The sequence below is a fragment of the Carassius carassius genome, chromosome 4, assembly GCF_963082965.1.
Source record: "Carassius carassius chromosome 4, fCarCar2.1, whole genome shotgun sequence".
NCBI classification, from domain to species: domain Eukaryota; kingdom Metazoa; phylum Chordata; class Actinopteri; order Cypriniformes; family Cyprinidae; genus Carassius; species Carassius carassius.
The window spans coordinates 41,789,337-41,803,465 of NC_081758.1; the positions used below are offsets into that span (position 1 = coordinate 41,789,337).

A 14,129-nucleotide genomic window follows, 5' to 3' on the forward strand; every position below is an offset into this window, starting at 1 on the left:
AAGACATATGTCATCAATATAGCGCCCCCACCAGATAATAAACTTGTGAAACGCATTATTTTCTTGGTTCAAAACAAAGTCCTCCTCCCATTTGCCCAGGTACAGACCTGCATAGGAAGGGCTGTAGCATGCCCCCATGGCACAACCTTTGGTCTGTTTAAAGATCTTATCCTGGAATACAAAAATGTTATTAGTCAAAGTCCATTCTGTTAGTGACAGCAAGAAATCAGTGGTTGGCATTTCATGTTCAGGACGCCCACTCAAGAAATGTCTCAATGCTGCAAGGCCCTGTTGATGGTCGATATTTGTATATAATGCTTCCACATCCATAGTTACAAGGAAGGATTCAGAGCCTATATCTTGTAGTTCTCTGTTCTTGTTTAAAACATCAGTAGTATCCTGGACAAATGCAGGGAGTGAAGGTAGAAAAGGTTTAATGAAATGGTCAATATATTTAGACACTGCTTCAGTAAGGCTTTCGTTCCCTGAAATCACAGGTCTACCTGGGGGGTTCTCAAGACATTTATGTATCTTGGGTAACATGTAAAAAGATGCCATTCTAGGATTCTCATTAAACAAAAATCTAAGTTCAGGGTCTGAGATCCAACCACTGGCTTTAGCTTGATGTAACATCTGTTCAGCCTCTGTACTGTATGTAGTGACAAAAACAGACCTCTCTTTTGTTAGTTTCGGTGTATTTCTTTGTAGTAATGATGCCCTATCTATATGTTTGACTTTGGTGTAAGCTTTTTGGAGAGTGGAGCTTCCATATCCCCTTTCCTTAAATCGTGCCATCATCTCTAGTGACTTACTCTCAAAAACATGATCTTGGTCACAGATCCTCTTCACTCTCTGGAACTGCCCATATGGGACATTTTCTTTAAGCCAATTTGGATGGAAACTCTTGGCATGTAAAATTGTGTTTCTGTCTGTCGGTTTTCTATACACTGATGTATGCAAGGTTCCTTGGTTATCTTTTGAAATTGTCAAATCAAGAAAATTAATACACACTTTACTATATTCTAAAGACAACTTGATGTTTGGATTAATGCTATTCAGATAACCATGAAATTCAATCAACTCTGTTTCCGAGCCAGACCAAAAAAGACATATGTCATCAATATAGCGCCCCCACCAGATAATAAACTTGTGAAACGCATTATTTTCTTGGTTCAAAACAAAGTCCTCCTCCAATTTGCCCAGGTACAGACCTGCATAGGAAGGGCTGTAGCATGCCCCCATGGCACAACCTTTGGTCTGTTTAAAGATCTTATCCTGGAATACAAAAATGTTATTAGTCAAAGTCCATTCTGTTAGTGACAGCAAGAAATCAGTGGTTGGCATTTCATGTTCAGGACGCCCACTCAAGAAATGTCTCAATGCTGCAAGGCCCTGTTGATGGTCGATATTTGTATATAATGCTTCCACATCCACAGTTACAAGGAAGGATTCAGAGCCTATATCTTGTAGTTCTCTGTTCTTGTTTAAAACATCAGTAGTATCCTGGACAAATGCAGGGAGTGAAGGTAGAAAAGGTTTAATGAAATGGTCAATATATTTAGACACTGCTTCAGTAAGGCTTTCGTTCCCTGAAATCACAGGTCTACCTGGGGGGTTCTCAAGACATTTATGTATCTTGGGTAACATGTAAAAAGATGCCATTCTAGGATTCTCATTAAACAAAAATCTAAGTTCAGGGTCTGAGATCCAACCACTGGCTTTAGCTTGATGTAACATCCTTCCCAATTCTTCTTTAAGAGACTCCGTAGGGTTATGGGTCAATAATTGGTAGAACTCTGTGTTATTTAACTGACTGGCAGCCTCTTTTACATACAAGTCCTTACTCCAAACCACAATCGCACCCCCTTTGTCTGCTTTTTTAATAACTAAATCTTCATCTTTGGATAGTGCTTCCAAAGCACTTTTTTCTTTGTGAGAAAGGTTACTTCGTTTTGATGCCCTTTTACTCTTAAACAAATTCTCAATATCAAAATTCACTTTTTTAGCAAATGTATGTAAAAAAGCATTTTATACCAAAGGGCAAAAAGTAGATTTTTGCTTAAAACGGGAAAAGGAGTCTGTCTGACCTGTATCTGTGGAACTTGTAGATGTTGGGGTCTGCTGCTTGTACCAAGTTTTGAGGTGTAGATTTCTGTAGAATCGAAAAAGGTCGATTTTCGTGTCAAATTCCTTTCCTGGGTGGGTTGGTGCGAAGGATAATCCTTAAGACAGGACTCGGATGCTCTCCTCTGACAAGACCTTGCCGGAGATGTTAATTACTGCCTGGCTTTGCTCCGTGTCCATCTGGGTTCTTCGTGTCCTTCTACCTCACCTCGTTCTCCTCTTCCTCTGCTTATAACCCTGCTCCCTCCTTGTCCGCGTCCGCGTCCATGTCCGCGTCTCCATCCCCTCCCCCCTCTGGTGGGGTATGGTGGATGTTCTAAAAAATCCTCTCGGGAGGTCTGGGCTGTAGAGGGTCCCGAGTTGTCCTCTTCTTCACTGCTAGTGAAGTTGAAGGAGACGGTTCTGGGTTTCTTACCAGCTGGGCGACCTCCATCTATGCTCCTTGGTACTTTCTTTTTCCAGTTGTAGACGTTGTCCTCATTATAGTCTGTGGCATCTCTCTGAAGTTTTCGTATCTTCACTTCTTTCAGGCTTTTTGTATATTTCAAGAGGTCCATCTCAAGTTTTTCTTGAAAATCTTGTTTAACAGAATTATCAGTGTGCTCTGCTAATGCCTTTCTCACCTCAGTAATTTCCTTATTGATTTCTTCTCTGTCTTTATTGGATTCTTCAATCAGGAGCAGCATTAAATCAGAGGAACACTTATTTAGAATAGCTTCCCACTTGTCTCTGAAATCTTTCTTGTCATCTCCTCCATAGGCTGGGCATTTATTGATTCTTAAGCCCCTGGGAATATATCCTTTTCACCAGTAATCAGACAGAGTAACTGAGTTTAGGTGAAGTCTCACATCTTTCTCCAACAAGTACCTCAGTTCTTTGTAGATTTTGTGAAGATCATTTCTGGGTAACTCACCACCTGGTAAATCATCCAACAGTGATGTTGATGTAATAATTTGTTGCCCCTCTTCACGAGAATAGGAAAAGGTTTTTTCCATCTTAAATGGTAGGTGTCAAAGGTCCAACACAGAAAACTCAACTGTGGAGCTGCTCCTTAAAAGCACATCCCAGGTGCGTATACAATTCAATGAAAAATGGAATGGTAGAGGAGTGCTTCCTGGACTCCAAAATTGGTTAAAATAGAGGTGCTCTTTGGATGGGAAACTAGATGCTAAAAATCAAAAAGGAACTCCAAGGCACTCTCAATTACAAAAGTAAAAAAGCCTTTATTGTTATGGCTTGGTCACATTGACCTTCTAAAAAACTCCAACGCGTTTCGGCTACATGCCTTCCTCTGGGAGTTAAACAGATCTCAAACAAACAAAGTTTCTTATGAACTAACAGTCCACCAATCAGAAGTCTCCATCTGTCAACTGTGGTGCAAAGGTTACAATTGTTAGTACACACAAGAGACAGCAGGTGTCATCATTTCCACTTCTTAACAAATCAATTAAGTACATACAAAAACCAACTTCATGAAAGGACCATACCTGTACCCAACACGGTGACCCATAAAAGTAAAATACAAGCATAGTATATAAATTTCAAACCACCATAGGACAACAGAACATCAAAGATATACACTAAGGTCAAGTTCCTCATTCAAGCCTGGATATTTAGTAGCCTGTAGGCGAAATATCCAGAAAGCTTCCCGTTGATTCAGTTGCCTTTGCCTATTGCCCTTTCTTAAGGACAAAGGAATGTGGTCAATCCCACAGACCTGTAAGGTGGATTGGTCACTATTGTAATGTTCCATATAGTGTCTTGCCATGGGATAGTTGGTGTTTCCTGTACGAATTGCGTATTTGTGTTCAGCCAGTCTGTCCAATAAACGCCGCTTAGTTCTTCCTACATAAAAGACTTCACACATAGGACATTCCAATCTATAAATGACAAAGGTAGTTTGGCAGTTTATAAAATGGTTAATAGTGAATTCCTTTTGAGAACTAACATCATGAAAAATTTTGGTTTGTCTTACATTAGCACAGTGGTTGCAGTGATGGCATTTGTAAGAACCTCTGGGCCTAGGGCCTAACCATGTTTGTTTTACTTCTGGTTTAAGATAACTGTGAACCAGTCTATCTTGTAGGGTGGGACATCTTCTAAAACTAATGAGAGGTGGTTCAGGAAAGACCTGACTTAGTACCTCATCACTTTCAATAATTCCCCAGTTTTTTTGTATGATTTGCCTTATCTGTTCAGCCTCTGTACTGTATGTAGTGAAAAAAAACAGACCTCTCTTTTGTTAGTTTCAGTGTATTCCTTTGTAGTAATGATGCCCTATCTATATGTTTGACTCTGGTGTAAGCTTTTTGGAGAGTGGAGCTTCCCAGGGGCTTAAGAATCAATAAATTCCCAGCCTATGGAGGAGATGACAAGAAATATTTCAGAGACAAGTGGGAAGCTATTCTAAATAAGTGTTCCTCTGATTTAATGCTGCTCCTGATTGAAGAATCCAATAAAGACAGAGAAGTAATCAATAAGGAAATTACTGAGGTGAGAAAGGCATTAGCAGAGCACACTGATAATTCTGTTAAACAAGATTTTCAAGAAAAACTTGAGATGGACCTCTTGAAATATACAAAAAGCCTGAAAGAAGATACGAAAACTTCAGAGAGATGCCACAGACTATAATGAGGACAACGTCTACAACTGGAAAAAGAAAGTACCAAGGAGCATAGATGGAGGTCGCCCAGCTGGTAAGAAACCCAGAACCGTCTCCTTCAACTTCACTAGCAGTGAAGAAGAGGACAACTCGGGACCCTCTACAGCCCAGACCTCCCGAGAGGATTTTTTAGAACATCCACCATACCCCACCAGAGGGGGGAGGGGATGGAGACGCGGACATGGACGCGGACAAGGAGGGAGCAGGGTTATAAGCAGAGGAAGAGGAGAACGAGGAGAGGTAGAAGGACACGAAGAACCCAGATGGACACGGAGCAAAGCCAGGCAGTAATTAACATCTCCGGCAAGGTCTTGTCAGAGGAGAGCATCCGAGTCCTGTCTAAAGGATTATCCTTCGCACCAACCCACCCAGGAAAGGAATTTGACACGAAAATCGACCTTTTTCGATTCTACAAAAATCTACACCTCAAAACTTTGTACAAGCAGCAGACCCCAACATCTACAAGTTCCACAGATACAGGTCAGACAGACTCCTTTTCCCGTTTTAAGCCAAAATCTACTTTTTGCCCTTTGGTACAAAATGCTTCTTTACATACATTTGCTAAAAAAGTGAATTTTGATATTGAGAATTTGTTTAAGAGTAAAAGGGCATCCAAACGAAGTAACCTTTCTCACAAAGAAAAAAGTGCTTTGGAAGCACTATCCAAAGATGAAGATTTAGTTATTAAAAAAGCAGACAAAGGGGGTGCAATTGTGGTTTGGAGTAAGGACTTGTATGTAAAAGAGGCTGCCAGTCAGTTAAATAACACAGAGTTCTACCAATTATTGACCCATAACCCTACGGAGTCTCTTAAAGAAGAATTGGGAAGGATGTTACATCAAGCTAAAGCCAGTGGTTGGATCTCAGACCCTGAACTTAGATTTTTGTTTAATGAGAATCCTAGAATGGCATCTTTTTACATGTTACCCAAGATACATAAATGTCTTGAGAACCCCCCAGGTAGACCTGTGATTTCAGGGAACGAAAGCCTTACTGAAGCAGTGTCTAAATATATTGACCATTTCATTAAACCTTTTCTACCTTCACTCCTTGCATATGTCCAGGATACTACTGATGTTTTAAACAAGAACAGAGAACTACAAGATATAGGCTCTGAATCCTTCCTTGTAACTATGGATGTGGAAGCATTATATACAAATATCGACCATCAACAGGGCTTTGCAGCATTGAGACATTTCTTGAGTGGGCGTCCTGAACATGAAATGCCACCCACTGATTTCTTGCTGTCACTAACAGAATGGACTTTGACTAATAAAATTTTTGTATTCCAGGATAAGATCTTTAAACAGACCAAAGGTTGTGCCATGGGGGCATGCTACAGCCCTTCCTATGCAGGTCTGTACCTGGGCAAATGGGAGGAGGACTTTGTTTTGAACCAAGAAAATAATGCGTTTCACAAGTTTATTATCTGGTGGGGGCGCTATATTGATGACATATGTCTTTTTTGGTCTGGCTCGGAAACAGAGTTGATTGAATTTCATGGTTATCTGAATAGCATTAATCCAAACATCAAGTTGTCTTTAGAATATAGTAAAGTGTGTATTAATTTTCTTGATTTGACAATTTCAAAAGATAACCAAGGAACCTTGCATACATCAGTGTTTAGAAAACCGACAGACAGAAACACAATTTAACATGCCAAGAGTTTCCATCCAAATTGGCTTAAAGAGAATGTCCCATATGGGTAGTTCCAGAGAGTGAAGAGGATCTGTGACCAAGATCACGTTTTTGAGAGTAAGTCACTATAGTTGATCGCACGATTTAAGGAAAGGGGATATAGAAGCTCCACTCTCCAAAAAGCTTACACCAGAGTCAAACATAAAGATAGGGCATCATTACTACAAAGGAATACACCAAAACTAACAAAAGAGAGGTCTGTTTTTGTCACTACATACAGTACAGAGGCTGAACAGATAAGGCAAATCATACAAAAAAACTGGGGAATTATTGAAAGTGATGAGGTACTAAGTCAGGTCTTTCCTGAACCACCTCTCATTAGTTTTAGAAGGTGTCCCACCCTACAAGATAGACTGGTTCACAGTTATCTTAAACCAGAAGTAAAACAAACATGGTTAGGCCCTAGGCCCAGAGGTTCTTACAAATGCCATCACTGCAACCATTGTGCTAATGTAAGACAAACCAAAATTTTTCATGATGTTGGTTCTCAAAAGGAATTCACTATTAACCATTTTATAAACTGCCAAACTACCTTTGTCATTTATAGATTGGAATGTCCTATGTGTGAAGTCTTTTATGTAGGAAGAACTAAGCGGCGTTTATTGGACAGACTGGCTGAACACAAATACGCAATTAGTACAGGAAACACCAACTATCCCATGGCAAGACACTATATGGAACATCACAATAGTGACCAATCCACCTTACAGGTCTGTGGGATTGACCACATTCCTTTGTCCTTAAGAAAGGGCAATAGGCAAAGGCAACTGAATCAACGGGAAGCTTTCTGGATATTTCGCCTACAGGCTACTAAATATCCAGGCTTGAATGAGGAACTTGACCTTAGTGTATATCTTTGATGTTCTGTTGTCCTATGGTGGTTTGAAATTTATATATTATGCTTGTATTTTACTTTTATGGGTCACCGTGTTGGGTACAGGTATGGTCCTTTCATGAAGTTGGTTTTTGTATGTACTTAATTGATTTGTTAAGAAGTGGAAATTATGACACCTGCTGTCTCTTGTGTGTACTAACAATTGTAACCTTAGCACCACAGTTGACAGATGGAGACTTCTGATTGGTGGACTGTGAGTTCATAAGAAACTTTGTTTGTTTGAGATCTGTTTAACTCCCAGAGGAAGGCATGTAGCCAAAACGCGTTGGAGTTTTTTAGAAGGTCAATGTGACCAAGCCATAACAATAAAGGCTTTTTTACTTTTGTAATTGAGAGTGCCTTGGAGTTCCTTTTTGATTTTTGGCATCTAGTTTCCCATCCAAAGAGCACCTCTATTTTAACCAATTTTGGAGTCCAGGAAGCGCTCCTCTACCATTCCTTTTTTTATTTATATATATATATTGAATAAATCATAACTGAGGTGGTCTTGCAAACTGGGAACAAACAAGTGGCTAACAAACCATATAGTGCCCTTGAATGAAACAAAAGATGAAAACACTGAGTAAGCAGTCATTAAGCAGATTCGTTTCTCCAGAATAACTTTGTTACAGGACCCTCATTAGAGGTGACATGACGTGCATAGCTGCTTGTAATAAGGAACTGAAACTGCTGTTATATACAATTCTCAAAAATACCCTGTCAAATGGTCATTCCACTGATTTTGTTTCGAAAGGGACAATTAATAAGGGAAGTGTTTTGGATCCTCATTAGAAAGCAAGTAATTGCAAGAGTGTTGTCATGGTGCTATATCAGAAAAGTGATAGTTCTGAAGAAATCATGAAAATGGACATGGAATTTGAAAAGAAGACGACTTCACGCAAAGGTTTGCTAGATTTATGATACTAAACTGTATTTGGTTTAGAATGAAACCATGTCTTTGTCTTATATATGAGAGAAAGAGAGATTCAGTTCGTTTTCTGGTACATATATCTAAACATTCTAAGATCAAGACATTTACTTAGAAGCAAAATTACACAAGAGAACAAGTCTTGTTTTCAGAAAAGTGCATAAAAATTAAGTGATTTAAAAAAAAAAAAGACCTACCAATGGGGTAAGAAAAATAAACTTGTTTTCCATTTAAATGAAGTTGATTTCTTTTACCCCACTGGCAGATATTTTTTTTCTTATTTTAACCAGTGTTGGGGAAAGTTACTTTTAAAAGTAATGCCTTACAATATTGCGTTACTCCCTAAAAAAGTAACTAAATACGTTACTTAGTTACTTTTTATGGAAAGTAATGTGTTACATTACTTTTGCGTTACTTTCACGTTACTTTTTAAATATGAGCAGGGCTTGATTGTTTTTAATATAAGAAGTTCTATTTATAGCAAATGTAAAAGCCCTTTCACACCAAAAAGTGTAATGAATAAACCTCAGGCTGAAGGAAAAGTAAATTCAGGTCTGTACAGTAGAACACAGGAGAAGAAGGTTCAACACTCTTCAGCAATAAAAAAAAAACAATGAAGCACAATTGTTAGTTTATCTAAAGTCATTTTTTTATTATTAGTATGGTTGAACTGGATCATTAAAGGTCAGCAGCAAAGACATTGTTAATAAAATGGGAATAGATACATTTGTGTTATTTAATATATTTAGTTATTGCAGGTTTGCGTCATATTCTGAGTTTGCATTTCACTGTTTTGATTAATTTTGATGAATACTAAATCTGTTTTGTTTTTTGTTTTTTTGTGAGTGGGATGAATTAATGCACATTCACATTTTAATCTAGAACTACAGTAACATCATGTTCACACAGCGCACACAACGCCTCCATACTTCCGATTTCTCCCAATATGGGAACAGGAGGCTTGTCAGTCAAAAAATGGGAATACAAAGTAACTGGCGTTACTTTTTTGAAAAAGTAACTCAGATATTTTCTTGTAAATTAAAAAGTAATGCGTTACTTTACTAGTTACTTGAAAAAAGTAGCCTAATCTGATTACGTAACTCGCGTTACTTGTAATGCATTACCCCCAACACTGATTTTAACCATAACTCAGATCATTTTGACAATTTTACCAGAAAACAAGACTTAACTTAAGTAATTTTAATTCTATAGTAAATCTTGATTGGAAAATGTTTTGATATTTGTACTGAAAAACAAGACAAAAATACTGAGGAAGGACATCATTTTTATCATCCTTAAAAATGCATTAATGCTTAACAAAAATAATAAAACATTGAGTTACAATTATTTATATTTGAGTGTATATTAATGACCAAAGCAAATATATTTATTAGTCAATTCAATTTGATTTGTTTATTCATCAAGCAGGCAAATATTTAAGTAAATTTCCTTCTGTTGAACATTATATATTTGCAATAATAGTCATGTTAATAAATTGCTGGCATGAAGTGTTTCTTAAAACATTCCTGATCATATTGCATGTGTTACTTTAAAGGCTGCTGCAAATTTGTCTCAGAAATCTGTCACAAATGTCAAATTGTCTAATTTCTCATGTTGTTTCTTGCAGATCGTTGTAGCAGACAAACTGGCATCCTCCTAATTCTAGGAGTTTGCATGATTGTTTTCATGACCATGACTTTTGTCATCTGTGAGTGGATTAAACAAAAAAACATCTTTATGTGTCATGCTATAAATATTTAAGAAAGTGAGCTGTGTTACAAAAAAAGGACACTGGAAACTGTGACTGAAAAAAGTATTTGCAGAGTATTTATACATAATTGTAATGGTATGCTTTATATTATGCTGATTAGAAAAAATATATTTGTTTTCGCTCATAGTTTTGCATCAACAAAGAAAATTCTCCATGCTGGAGAGTTGGATGAACAGTCAGAGTTCAAATCTGACTTCAGTCAAACAGAACACAGGTGAGAACTTAAACAATCCTTCACATGACATAGCTGAAAACATACTCATCCTCAGGTCATCCAGATTTAGGGAAAGAGCATGGCATCACTTATCACTTGCTCACCAAGGAATCATCTGCAGTGAATGGGTGCCGTTAGAATGAGAGTCCAAACAAGTGATGTAATGCTAAATTTCTCCAAATCTGTTCAGATAAAGAAACAAACTCATCAATATCTTTCATTTTTTCGGTGAAGTATTCCTTTGATCCCTTTTTTCTAAGCATTACATACTCATATTTGATCATACATATCTCCAGATGAAGCAATGACCAGTCATAAGTTAACTTCAGAAAAAAATTGTGATATAATTTTTTTAAGTCTCTATCACGTTATACAACATAAGAACTGCAAGAAAAGTCCAATATTGAGACTTTGATGATCAATTTTCTTTATTGAGTTAAATTATTTTTGTAGGAAAACTTACAAAACCTGGGTGATTATGTACCTTTTGAATCTTCCAAATCCAATACATGAATATGAGCTGTCTAAATAAATCAAACAAAATAAATATTTCCTTCACAGAGCGTCAGGATGTGTTATACACTGAAGTGAAGAGTTTGAGTTCTGCAGTATCAGCACTGACATCCAAACTAAATGATACAGGTTTGCAAATATGACCCTGGACCACAAAACAGTCATAAATAAGCTTTCCATTGATGTATGGTTTGTTAGGATCAGACAATATTTTGCTGAGATACAACTATTTGAAAATCTGGAATCTGAGGGTGCAAAAAAATGAAGTGTCCAAACGAAGTTCTTAGCAATGCATATTACTAAGATTACATATTTATACTTTTTGGCATAAAAGAAAAATCAATCATCTCGACACATAAAATGTTTTTTTGGCTATAGCTACAAGTATACCTCAGAGACTTAAGACTGTTTTTGTTGTACATGGTCACATATCTTTTCATTTCAAAGAAATAAGACAACCACAATAAATTATTTTAAGACCAAGCTCTTTAAACGTAGGCCTATATATATTCTTCATTGTTTAACAATCTAACTTTTTTCACTTCACAGTTAGCAATCAGGACCAGAAACAGACTGACACAAAAAAAATATTAGACAATTTGAGCTCATCAGTTACTTCTCTACAATCTGATCTACAAAAGAAGCAGCGTGACTTTGGTAAGACAGAAACCTGAAATGAATATATATTTTCTATTATTATTATTTTTTATTATTATTTCTTTCAATTTCAAAGAATTCAAGAGTTCACAACAATGAACAATACTTCAACAGCATTTATTAATCTTAGCGAATATCAATATTTACTAATGCATCTTTAAGATCTTTTAACATTAGTTAATGCATTGTGAACTAATATTCGTATGAATATTAATATATAATTACTCATTATTTCATGTTGGTTAATAGAATAACTACTGTGAAAAATGTTTGCAAAATTGTTATGAGGAGATGTTGATTATATATATATATATATTATATGTTTTATGTATGTTATATTGTATTATGTATTTTTTATATATGTATTCTAATTTATTAAGCCTTTATTGCTCTGCACACAGTGATCTTATTAATATATCTTATTAATGGTTTTTCTCTCTTGTTAAAGAGTCTCTGTCGAGCTCACTGAGGGACCTGAAGAGTTCAGTTTCAGATCTCTCTTCTTCTGTTGCATCTGTTTCTTCTCAACTATCAGTCCACAGTGAGTAAACCTTACATCACGTGCAATACAGCACTCGATTCAATAACAGTCCAGTAAATGCAACGTCTTCCCACAAACGTCTTGTTCACAGTGAAGGATGTGACACAAACTGACATAAAGAGTTTGATGAACAATTTGAGTTCTGCAGTGTCAGCGCTGACGGTGCAGCTGAGTGATGCAGGTGTGGAAATCTTTCAATTACATCACATTAATATTATTATCTGTGGATTTTTAAACTGCAATGTTTTTCCCTCCCAGTTAACAAGCAGGACCAGAAACAGAGTCAAACAGAAATATCACTGGACAGTTTGAAGACATCTGTAGAGTCTGATCAACAAAACAAACAACGTGTCTTTGGTAAAAGCATTATTATAAGCTACTGAGATATTCATAGAAGCCTGAATACATAAAAAATCTGCAGAGAATAATAGAATATCATAATAGCATTTCTATAATTGCTCCTAGTGGAAAAAAAACACTATGAACTCCTATTCGCACAGTAACCTTGCTGATTCTGTCTAATTTACGTCTCTGTGTTAAAGAGTCTCTGTCGAGCTCACTGAGGGACCTGAAGAGTTCAGTTTCAGATCTCTCTTCTTCTGTCGCAACTGTTTCTTCTCAACTATCAGTCAGCAGTGAGTAAACCTTACATCACATCTGCAATACAGCACTCGATTCAATAACTCTACAATCAGGGTGTGATCAAAGAGTGAGGTGGTTTGAACCCCTCCAAAGGACATCAAAACGAAACAATTTAGTCAATATATTTCATAAGAGATGCTTCAGTAGTTCTTTTTTAATGAAACAAGTCTTAAAGGAATAGTTCACCCATTCACCCAAAAATTTTAATTGCTGAGCATTTGCTCACCCTCAGGTTTTCAAAGATGTAGATGAGTTTGTTTCCTCATAAGAACAGGTTTGTAGAAATGTACTGTAGCATTGCATCACTTGCTCAACAGTGGATCCTCTGCAGTGAATGGGTGCCGTCAGTCCAAACAGCTGATAAAAACATGGCCTGAGAGTCAGGACATTTACAGCAAATTAAAATTTTTGGTTGAACTATCCCTTTAAAGAGAGTCATGCTAATAGTATTATCCAATATACTTCATTCGACATCTAAATGCATCTGTCATAACTCTTCTTTTTTTCACAGTGCAACAGCAGGATGTGAAAAGCTTGATGAATAGTTTGAATGTTACAGTATCAGCACTGACATCTACACTAAATAATGCAGGTGTGGAAATATTTTCATATTTTCACACTGTTCATATTATCTCTGTATTAAAGGACATAATTTGTTTAACTGCATCCTTTGTTTTCTCCCAGTTAAAAAGCAGGAACAGAAACAGACGGAAACAGAAAGATCCCTGGACAGTTTGAAGTCATCTGTACAGTCTGATCAACAAAACAAACAGCGTGACTTGGGTGAGACAGAAACATCAAATCATACAGCTAATATTTACAGAAGCATGAATACATAATATTAAAAGATACAACTTTTGAAATAAATAATGCATTAGTAAATGTTGACGTAAACATTAAGATGAATACATACATGTATTTTTAATAAGCCTTTCTAATACAGAAAATCACATTTACGGCTTTTGTCTCGTGTTAAAGAGTCTCTGAAGAGCTCATTGAGGGACCTGAAGAGGTCAGGGTCAGATCTCACTTCTTCTGTCGCATCTATTTCCTCAAAACAACAAACCTCTGGTGAGTGCAAACCATAGAAACTTACTAGAGGGGAAAAGGAGAACCAAGGAAACATATATTGGAAATAAAACCAAAACAGACTATCATCCTGACATGAACTCAACATTTCAATATTACTGCAGATGAATCTATTGAATATACTATGCCTTTCAATTTAATTGAAGTTGAATATGAAGACATGATTTCAGGAATATATCACCGTCAAAGTGCAGAGATTTTAGAATTAAGGTTGAAATTATTTTTAAAATTGAATTAATTGGATTGAAATCCCAGAGCACTGACTGACTGATGTGTTTTCTTCTTGTGTTCAATCAGAGGAAAGAGTCATGAACGCTCTGAAGGAGCTGATGAATAAAATGAGTGCCAAAACAGCAGGTATATATATATATATATATATATATATATATATATATATATATATATATTATTTTTTT

General features: G+C 36.6%; 1 protein-coding gene and 1 long non-coding RNA gene across 2 annotated transcripts in view; both read left to right on the forward strand.

Moving 5' to 3' along the window:
* LOC132136012 (C-type lectin domain family 4 member F-like) overlaps nt 1–14,129 on the forward strand; it is a 98,933-nt gene that overhangs the window by 82,850 nt on the left and 1,954 nt on the right. The window contains exons 11-17 of the mRNA XM_059547215.1: nt 12,074–12,163; nt 12,241–12,339; nt 12,525–12,617; nt 13,136–13,216; nt 13,309–13,407; nt 13,603–13,695; nt 14,011–14,070. Coding sequence (XP_059403198.1) covers nt 12,074–12,163; nt 12,241–12,339; nt 12,525–12,617; nt 13,136–13,216; nt 13,309–13,407; nt 13,603–13,695; nt 14,011–14,070 — 615 coding nt within the window. The remainder of the gene's footprint in view (nt 1–12,073; nt 12,164–12,240; nt 12,340–12,524; nt 12,618–13,135; nt 13,217–13,308; nt 13,408–13,602; nt 13,696–14,010; nt 14,071–14,129) is intronic.
* Nucleotides 8,115–10,263, forward strand: LOC132131723 (uncharacterized). Its single transcript, XR_009428925.1, has 3 exons — nt 8,115–8,262; nt 9,914–9,994; nt 10,185–10,263. It is a non-coding gene; the product is annotated as an uncharacterized LOC132131723 (long non-coding RNA).